Here is a 10,505-nt window from a genome sequence, read left to right as displayed (position 1 = left end):
AGAAATAGCTTAGTACTCAAAAAAATCTAGATGCAGAGAAGAATTTCACTTACCAAAAATTCACCATGATGGTTTTCAGAAAGAAAAGCCAACAACTATACTTCTTGTGGTGAATAGTGTGTGAGTATGTGTGGTGTCAGGCCTCTTAGAGCCTCAAGGCAGAAGGGGAGGAAGAAGGACAAAAGAGGAGGGGATGAGAGGGGAGGGAGACAGCAGCTACTCTGAGCTAGGAAATTTGAGCAATGAATTTTAGGAAGCCTTCTTATTACTTTTCCTGGACCCTGTGTCATCTTTCTCTTGATTTCCTCCCCTAGTTTGCAGGAACACATCCTGAAGTGACATCTTACAGAAAGTAGGTGTGAGATGAATGTCTGGATCCTCACTACAGCCTGTCCAGACACTTGATTGAGCAGAATAGTCTTTCAACACCTTCCCAGAGACCATACTGGACATCACAGGGGAGCGGCCTCCTCTTCACTTTGGTATGTCCAATGATTCTGTCTCGGATCCTGATTTAAAGACCCTGCCCAGAAGAGCTCCATCTTCACTGTGGAGACAACAGTGAATAAAAGAGGGAGAAAATCCTCGCCCTGAAGGCTCTTCCCCCCGACCCTGTGAACTCACTTTTGCAGTGGGGATCAACCTACCACCTGTGGTTCTCATTTAAGGGGCACCGGGGACACACACTTTTCTGTTGTTCTTATTTATGTTTATGTCCCCCTTTGGTTAAATTGGTGCTTGAAATGCCTGTCCTACCCTTTTTTGGCTGTAAACTAAAATTATTTTTCAGGAGAGAAGCTACATAAGGAGCTCAGTGACTTAATCAGAATTCATTTGCTAGTGGCTTCTAGTTGCATCACTTCTTGTTGAAGAACCTGGAACAGAGGAGGCTGAGGACACCCATAGGCCTGGGGACCAGCTTCCTGCTCAGGCCGCTCCCACTCGATCTGAAGGGCACAAGGTTCCTGCCTGCACAGCTAATCACATGCTGTAAGATTGGCTTCCTGTCCCCATAAAAATCAGTCTTCACTAGCAGTTTCTTTCTCCCATCTTCCTCTATCCTGAGATCATTAATCTTGTGGCCTGGACATTAATGCTTTTGGTAGGATTTTTATTTAACAGTCAGAAGGATTTCCCAGTTCTATGATTTTTTTCTTGCATAAGCGAACTGCCAATGTTGCTATGCCTGCATGTTTGAGTGAAAAAGCCGTTACAGGCTACCAGGAAAGGGACTTTACAGATGAACTTTTTAGATGATTCTCAGTTGTGGGGATTTTTAGAGGCACATCAGCGTAGAACATTTCCACCACCTCACAGAGACTGCTCATGCTTGTCAGCTCTGGAAATATGCTCTGCTTCCATCTTGATGGGTTTGTCTTTTCTGGACATTTCATATACATGGAGTTATACAGTATGTAGCATTTTGCTTCTGGCTTCTCTCACTTGGCAGGATGTTTTTGAAGTGGAGGAGAGCCCTGCCTCTCAGAAAAGACGCCAGCCACCTGCACTTCCAGATCCCCTTAGTGTGCCCATGACAGGGGAGGCAGTCTCTGTCCGTTGTCACTTGCACACGCAGGATCCTGATTTGATGACACCTCTGTGACCCTTGTCAGTTGTCACAGTGGGGCTCTGCCCAAGGCGTGTCACTCAGCAAATGCAACACCCCTTGTTTAGTGGCCTTCTTCAGGAGAAAGTGGGGGTGGTATTTCCCATCTTGTTCGACACCTAATCCAGCCAACAGTACGCATTTTAGACATATTTGTTGAAAAGCTGTATGAACAAATAAGTAAAGGTCAATTATTAAACCATTCATAGAACTTGGCTGCAATCTCAGTCACTCCATCTAAGTAATGTTTTCTTCTGATATTCTTAAAAGGGGCTGGCTCGAATTAAAACAAAACAAACATGATTTAAGTGCTGGTGAGGACAAGGAGAAACTGGAGCCCTCATTCATTGCCGGCACAAAGGTAAAAGGGTGAAACCACTTTGGAAAATAGTTTAGAAATTTCTTAAAAAGATCAATGATGTACCGTACAACCCAGAAATCCCACTCCTAGCAATCCACATGACAAAAATGAAAACATATCTGAAGTGAACATAATGCAAGTGTTCATAGCAGCATTATTATAATAGCAATCCAAACCTGGATAAATCCAAATGTCTATCCAAGGATGAATCGATAAACTGTGAATGGATATACAGTAAATGGAATACTACTCAGCAACAAAATGAACATGACACCTTCTACAACATGGATGAACTTCAAAAACATTCTGCCAAGTGAGAGAAGCCAGAAGCAAAATGCTACATGCTGTATAACTCCATGAATATGAAATGTCCAGAAAAAGCAAACCCATCAAGATGGAAGCAGAACATATTTCCAGGGCAGACAAGCATGAAGCAGTCTCTGTGAGGCAACAGAAATGTTTACACTATGACTGGGATGAAAGCTGTGTACTCCACAAGCTTACTAAAAAATCACTGAATTGTACACTTAGAATGGGTAAGTTTTCTGGAAGTAAATTACAGCACAAACTATTTAAAAAGTGGTCATTCAGTGTTCTTTAAGGTAACCAATGAAGACTAAGTGAGCCCTGAGATCTCCACCTGAAGAAAAGGGAAGTGCCTATCCTGGGGTCCAGGACTAATTCCTTTTTGCAAAATGCTGGGCATCTCCTCAGGGAGAAGTGCAAGGGTGCAGCACATGGGAGACTGGAAACAGGGTAACAGCCAGGTGTGGCAAGGCCCATTGCCCTGCCTTCAGGTTGTTTAGGTGCTGGCTGGAATGCAGCCTGTAAAGGTCTTTTAGACTAACCAGTGCCACAGCTGAGGTGCACCTTAGCATTAAGGGAAAAGCTGTCAAGCAAATTAAGAATGGAAACCTGGGAGGAAGATGCCTCTTAACTCTAAAACCATCTTTCAATTTTATACATCAGTTTCTTCAATCTTTCCCTTGGCTCCTGTAACCTAATTTGAATTATTTTGTGTATCTTAAAGTACTGGTGAATTTTCTTAACAAAACTATACAATGTCACATTCTTATTCATTTAGACTAGCTTTCTCCTGAAGAGGTGGCTTTAGAGCAATTTTCCAGTAAAGAGCCCACAGAGAGCAGACAAAACTTAAAAATGCAATTTGAAAAGTGACAATAGATGATTGTTAAACCCTAGGAAAGCTGTATTAAACAGATACTAAAGTATAAAAAGTGCTTTTTGCCCTGGCTAGCGTAGCTCAGTGGATTGAGCAAGGGCTGCGAACCAAAGCATCGCAGGTTCGATTCCCAGTCAGGGCACATGCCTGGGTTGCAGGCCACGGCCCCCCGCAACCGCACATTGATGTTTCTCTCTCTTTCTCTCTCCCTTCCCTCTTTAAAAATAAATAAATTAAAAATCTAAAAATACAGTGCTTTATAGGTAAGTCATTGGGAATGAGGAGAGAGCACTGTGAAATTCACTGTACCATCACTGTCAAGTTCTTGATAGAAAAACGAGCACATCTGACACAGACGGGGTGGCTGAAGCAGAGGGGGGTGGGGTGTCTTTCTTCCCTGAATTCTTTTTCCTGTCTGGACACCCTCTCCCTTGCTGTCTTGCATTGAGACCTGAGCAAGATCATGAAAGCAGGCACCCCAGCTCGTCTGAATGTAGCTCCCTGATGGGCACAGCAGTGCATGGCACAGGGCCTTATTACCAGGAGGGGTGTTGCAGCTGCCTTCTGGAGTTCCAGGGGAGCATTCCTTTGGTTCCTTCCCTCCTCTGGGTAACTCCCTTCTCTGCACAAGCCCCCAAGGCCTTCCAACACCCAAGAGATGATTTTAATCTCTCTGTCTCTGGACAACTTTTCATTAAACCTTTAACACTTCAGACTGAAAAAATGAACAGGACAAATTGTGGAAAAAAACAATACTAATGATTTAAAATACTAACCTGCCCTGTCTTTTAAAAAATATGCGCTAGAACTGAGCCCAGTGTTCCCCAGCCCCCTCCATGCACAGCCTTCTCCCCACCTGTGCCCGCACAGCCCCCCTGCTCCAGGCGGGGGGCTAGGGGAAGTGGCACTTTGAGGCATCACTGGTGTCAATGCACGCAGCGGAGCCCCGGATATGGCGGTGGGGGTGGGGGGGTTGCACTGTGGCACCACCTGCCACCCTACCACTCACCAGCAGGGCCAGTGCCAGAACTCCTCCTGCAGACCAGCTCCCACCCACTGACAGGCAAAGGCCCCCAAGATACACAATTACATGAACAAGCAAGACAGAAAACAGTTTGTACAGGTTACCACTTATGTAAAAATGGAATAACTATGAGAACATACAGGCATATTTACTTATATATGCATTAATAAACTGGGCTGATCCAGAAAAAGCCAATAACAGCCCTGACTGCTGTGGCTCAGTTGGTTGGGTGTCATCCTGCAAAGCAAAATTTCATGGGTTAGATTCCTGGTCAGGGCACATGTCTGGGTTGCAGGTTAAATCTTGAGTCGGGGCGTGTAGTAGATGCAAGCAATCGATGTTTCTCTCTCATCGATGTTTCTTTCCTTCTCATCTCTCTAAAAATAAATAAATAACATCTTTAAAAAAGAAAGGTAATATAACAGTTATACTTGGAGGGGAAGCGAAGCTGAGCAGAGGGAGTGCAAGAGGGACTTCCTACTGTGTCTTTGAATTACAGGAATGCACTAGCTGTTCAATAACTACACAAATGATGGAACAATAGTAGAAGTACAGAAAACCAATACTGTAAACCGCGCTATTGGCCTAAGTGTGAACACCCAACAAAAAGGCTCATGTCCTCTGTCCAGGTGTCCAGCAGCCTAAATCCAGGTCTTTTCTACCTAAATAAAGCATTACTCTTTTAAGAGCCCTCTCACTAAGTGCCAGGCTACAAAATACTTAGTCTCTGCCATATGAGGACTCACTGATGAGGGAGAAAAAAGTGGGTGAGGGGACAGTCCCCCTAATTTCAGGGGACTGACCCTGAAAAGGCCACAATGGCTTGCACTGGCCAGATTTCAAAACAGTACTCTGAAGTAAATTCACCATAACACAATCTTCTTAAAAGTTCATCTCAAAAAAAGAAAAAAAGGTTTTAAGTGGTCCCATAAGAAACTCACATAGAACCAACGTCTGTGTAAGATTTGTTTCAAACAGTTATAAAATCACACTGTCCAAGAACAGCTAACACAAATCTCGATGTTGAAGTAAATCCAAAGTGAGCACATTTCAAGTGTTTTCCTGTTGAGAGAATAAAGAGGTTTTTCCCGATTTAGTGGGAAGCTGTCATATACTGTAGTATTTAATCAAATACCCTAAAATTAGTCCAGAAAGTTAGCCTTTGCTCCTACAGACTGTTTAAAGAAGCACTGTTTATCAGGAAGTGCACGAGGTATTTCTGGCTTCGTACAACTTGATTAAACTAACTATACTTAAATGAGATGCTCAGTAGCTGTGGAAGTCTCCCTCCTGTGGGGTGAACAGGGACAGGCACACTACTGGGTGGACCACATGAATGATATTTATCTGAATCACCCACATTAGATCAAAGTCTGGTTGTTCTGGAACATCCCAACTCAGTTACCGTATTTTCTGGACTATAAGACGCACCCCCCACCCCCCAATTTGGGAGGACAAAGGGGTGTATGTCTTATAGTGTGAATGTAGCTTACCTGGCTCACTGTGGTTGGGGAGGGGCATAGTCTATGTTATTTATGTTATTAAATATTTCACATTTTTTGTTTCAAAATTTTTTCCTATTTTCCTCCTCTAAAACCTAGGTGTGCCTTATGGTCCTGTGTGTCTTCCAGTCCAAAAAATTCAGTGCTAGCCCTGGCTGGCGTAGCTCAGTGGACTGAGCGCGGGCTGGGAACCAAAGTGTCCCAGGTTCGATTCCCAGCCAGGGTACATTCCTGGGTTGCAGGCCATAACCCCCAGCAACCGCATATTGATGTGTGTGTGTGTGTGTCTCTCTCTCCCTCCCCTCCCTAAAAATAAATAAATAAAATATTTAAAAAAAAAAAAAAAAAAAAAAAATTCAGTGCTTTTGTTCAATTGCACCAATTTTAAAAGCTCAATCTCCCTCAAGATGAATTGAGATTTTACAATTAGAATGAGTGGTAACAAATAAATGTCACAGTGAACCAAAAAATAAATAAATAAAAAACCAACTCCAAATTGGAACCTTCAGCACCCCACCCCCGCCAACAGACCCTCCCAACATGCTTCTGCAGAATCCCTGCTGCTGGCTCTGCATGGATTGTGGTCTGAGCATAGGTTCCTGTCTGGGACCGTGTGGCCACGACTGTAGCAGGGCTGGCCTCCTGACTGAACACGCAGGGAAGAGAACCTCCACGCAACAGTTAAACCATCAGGGGGACCACGTTAGAGATAAATTCCTCCCTCAGGTCAATGGAAATAAGTAGCTGCATCCAACCCTGACCTTTCCTAAATAGTTGACCCACACTAGCCAGTATGCACTGAGGCTCCCAGTCCTACCCCATCACATCCCTCTGCTCTGGAGAGCAGGGCGGAGCCAGTCCTGGTTTGCAGATACACTCATCGACACTTCATTTCATTACTTGTGTGTGGTAGGGGCGGGTGGGGACTCTCCTGAGCAGCATTGTGCTAAATAAGGCAGTGGGCAAGGGGTATACAGGATAGACTTGAAGTTCAGGATGGCCCCAGATGCTAGACAGTTGTGAGCAATCAATTCTGTGCTCAGTGGCTCTCAGTGGGTCCTCTGACCACAGCATCTGCACCCTCTGGGAGGGCATCTGTTAGAAATGCACTTCCTTGGCCCCACCCAGTCATCCTGGGAGCAGGGAAGAGGTGCTGCTGCTGGCTAAAAAACCATGGCCTACAAGTGGGAGGCAAATCTCCACCAGAGCCCCTCCTGGCCCTTGGGTTGTGGGCCCACTACAGTACTCACAGAAAACCTCCAGGCTGTGTTGGGGCAGGTTGTGGCCCTGGGGCAGCAGGGGTTGTTGCGGGCTGGCGGGAACTCTCCTAGGCCTTACCCACATTGTGGCTGCTCCAGTGCCTCTCCCCTGATCGCACCCCCCCCGCCCCCCCGACAAGTGACCCTGCTCAGGTGTACTCTGGCTCAGCTGGCCACACTCAGAAGGTGCAGACAGCTCTGAGCAGGTAGTGAAGGAGGTCCATTCTCCCTCATGGCCTCACCCCACTGCACTGCTCCAGCACCCTGGTCAGCACCAGGCCACCAGTCTAAATAGGGATCCTGGTACCTCAGGAGGAAAGAGGTTTACAACCAAAGACCTACTTCATGTCATCAGCAATGAATTCACCCCCAAGTCCTTAACAGAGAAAGCAACGGAGCTTGTTTCCATCATTTATTTAACAACGTACATCCACATTCACATGAATTCTCAGGTTCTGGTCCAGCCTAGGCTGCAAAGGGTTCAGCCCACATCACCACCATCCAGCACCTCCCCATCCCACACTGCCTGACGCCTGACACCCTCACAACCTGCAGGGAACCGAGCTAATGTGGTTGCACTTTACTGGAGACACCAGGTGTGGGAGTCACACATGGGCACTGTCTGTGTGTCCCGTGCAGGGTGCCCACGGGCCTCTTCTCACAGGAGCTCTGAAATGAACGGACCTCTCTTACATCGGTACAAACACAAGCAACCAAAATACAATCAGGCAGCATCCCAGATGGGTAAAGTAAACAGTTAAATTACTAAGGCATTATTTTAAACTCAAAATACTTCAATGAAAATGGCATACGAAAATTACATAAATTACATTTAAGGTCTGTACATGATTCCAAGAAAACAAACAATACAGTGCTGTGTACACCACTGCTTCCTTTGTAACATTCCAAACCCAAGAAATACTTTCCTTTAAATGCCAGAAAAGTGGGCAAAATACACATGCAGGATAATTCAAATCATTTCACAAAAATACAAAATCGTGTTGGTTTGTTTTAAGGCACATTTTGTCTTAAAATGGGACTCCCATTTCAGAAGCCCCTTTCCCAACAGTCCCTGGCAGGGGCAGCCAAAGGAAAGGCAGCCCCTCCATCTATAGCCAACAGCAAGTTGCTAAGAGTCACCAATCTCAAGTCCCACCTTGCTACCTTGAGCAGGCCTGCTGTCCCAAAGTTGTGCGATATTAGATCCACATGCAAGACAGTGGTGGTAAGACGCCAGCCATTTTCCTTCAAGGCACAGGCAATGCTCACTCCCATCCTCCTCCAGGGAAAAGCAGGCCACATTGGGGGTCACCATTCCTCAGGTGCCATTGGCTGAAAGACCAAACAAGGGCCAAGTGGCAGCTCTGTGCAAAAAGGATGCTGGAGGTGAGATTTTGCATGGTGAAAGAGCAGCAAGCCAGACCTTGAGTGCCTGGGGCTCACCTGTCAAGGTGGTTGAAATCTCCCACCAGCGTCCCTCAGCACCGCACCCCTCAGGCTTCCAGCTGGACCTCGGCTTCGTCCATCTGCACAGTGTCGTTGTCCCCCAGCAGCTCAGTCTCCGGGACGGAGCCGTCCTCCTCCTGCTCTGCTTCCTGCATGGGGCTCTGGGCTGCATCTTCAGGGACGTTCTGCACATCCTCAGTGCCCTCGGAGAGCAGGGCTGCCCTATCAGTCACTGACGTGTTGGAAGGTGCAGTGGTGACATACCCTGTGCTGGTGGAGCCACTGCCGCTGTGGTGAGAGCCGGGCTTGGGGACCATCTGGGCAGGCACCTGCTGCGGGGCCATCTGCATGGGGATCTGGACAGGGTAAAAGTTGGGCAAGTAGGCTCCATAGGCCGGCACAGGCTGGTAGCCATTGACAGGGATGTAGAGCTGTGGAGGAGGCACCAGAGGTCGGATCTGGCCCTTCATGGGGATGAACTGTGGCTGCGGGAAGGGTTGAGCCTTGGGCTTGGGGCCCCCATAGCGGGCGTTGCTGACGTTGCTGACCGGGCTGGTGCTCAGGGAGCTGGTCTGTGTGGCATTGCTGGCACCCGAGGTCTGCGCTGAACTGTTGTAGTTAGACAGGTTGCCCCAGGCCCGAAGCCTGCTGTGGATGTCCTTGAAGCGGGGCCGCCGGCTGGGGAACTCATTCCAGCACTCGATCATCAGGGCGTACACCCAGGCCGGGCAGTCATCGGGGCAAGGCAGCACCTGCCGGCTGCGGACCATCTCCACCACGTCCTGGTTAGAATGCCCACAGTACGGCTGCAGGCCGTAGCTGAACACCTCCCAGAGGACCACACCATAGGACCAGATGTCTGAGTCCACAGAGAACTTGCCGTACATGATCGCCTCAGGGGACATCCAGCGGATGGGCAGCAGCGCATTCCCCATCAGCTTGTAGTAGTCGGCTGAGTACACCTCGCGGAAGAGCCCCAAGTCAGAGATCTTCACACTCAGCTTGTCGTACACCAGCACGTTGCGGGTGGCCAGGTCCTTGTGTACCACATGGTGGCTGGACAGGTACTCCATGCCCGATGCAATCTGAGCCACCACATGCACAAAGTCGGGGGGCTCCAGGGCTGACTTCACTGTGCGGTCATCATCCGTGCTGCCCATATCGGAGTGTGGAGAGCGCATGACCAGGAACTCATGGAGGTCACCATGGGAGCAGTAGCTGAAGATCATGCTAAGGGGCTGGTCCTTGGTCACCATGCCCAGCAGGCAGACAATGTTGGGGTGCTGCAACCGTGCCCGCAGCATGGCCTCATGCCGGAACTCCTCCCGCAGTGGCCCCTCCGCTTTGTCCTTCAGTGTTTTGATAGCCACGGCCTGGGCCGGCTCCCCTGATGCAGGGCCAAACAGGTGGCCTTTGTAGACCTTCCCGAAGCGGTCCTCCCCAAGCTCCTCCATGAACCTCACCATGGACAAGCTGATCTCCTTCAGTTTGGCCTGCCAAGAAGAAAACCTAGTGAAACATTTCTGCCACTGCAACTCAAGAAGGAAGAATAGGGAAGTTCTAAGGAGCTCTGGAAGTGCCAGTTCTAGTGCTATCTGGCAGGACAGCCTTGCAGAGGAACTGCTAATCCAGCCTTCCCCTGGTTCAGCCCTCTCCACACACTACTTTCTGCTCTTAAACGCACCCTGATGTCATAAGGCTGCCTGAAACCTTCAACGGGTCCCCACCAGGTTGCCAATTATGTCCCAAGTGCAGCTGAGATATCATAATCGACTGTGTGTGCACACCTATTCATACACATACCCAGCTAAGCTGAGCTCCAGTGGCCCCAATTGCCCCTACACTGTCCCAGCTGTGTCCTTCCCACCCAGGAACTTTCCTGCTCCCCAATACATATGTGTTCATGGAGGAGGTCCAGCCACCACTGCTAAGCACAGCAAGATCCATGTCTATTTTCTCTTGAAGCCAAGGTGCAGGCCCCATGATTTCTGTCATTTTAGAGCCCAGGCCAGCTGTTCTCACATTGCTCCTTAGTTGGCCTATCTTGCATCTTCCTCTTGATTAGATTCTCAATTAGATGCTTTTTGATGGAAGCACCATGTGGATAAAAATCAATTCGAACTT

General features: G+C 48.0%; 1 protein-coding gene across 1 annotated transcript in view; it reads right to left on the bottom strand.

Annotated features, from left to right (window-relative positions):
- Positions 1 to 7,333: 7,333 nt before the first annotated feature.
- The window catches only part of ROR2 (receptor tyrosine kinase like orphan receptor 2), a 207,385-nt gene continuing 204,213 nt past the window's right edge, over positions 7,334 to 10,505 (bottom strand). The window contains exon 9 of the mRNA XM_028531459.2: positions 7,334 to 9,874. Coding sequence (XP_028387260.2) covers positions 8,429 to 9,874 — 1,446 coding nt within the window. The 3' untranslated portion in view covers positions 7,334 to 8,428. The remainder of the gene's footprint in view (positions 9,875 to 10,505) is intronic.

This window comes from Phyllostomus discolor, chromosome 3, assembly GCF_004126475.2.
Source record: "Phyllostomus discolor isolate MPI-MPIP mPhyDis1 chromosome 3, mPhyDis1.pri.v3, whole genome shotgun sequence".
In the NCBI taxonomy this organism is placed as follows: domain Eukaryota; kingdom Metazoa; phylum Chordata; class Mammalia; order Chiroptera; family Phyllostomidae; genus Phyllostomus; species Phyllostomus discolor.
This window is presented reverse-complemented; position numbering and strand designations above follow the sequence as displayed.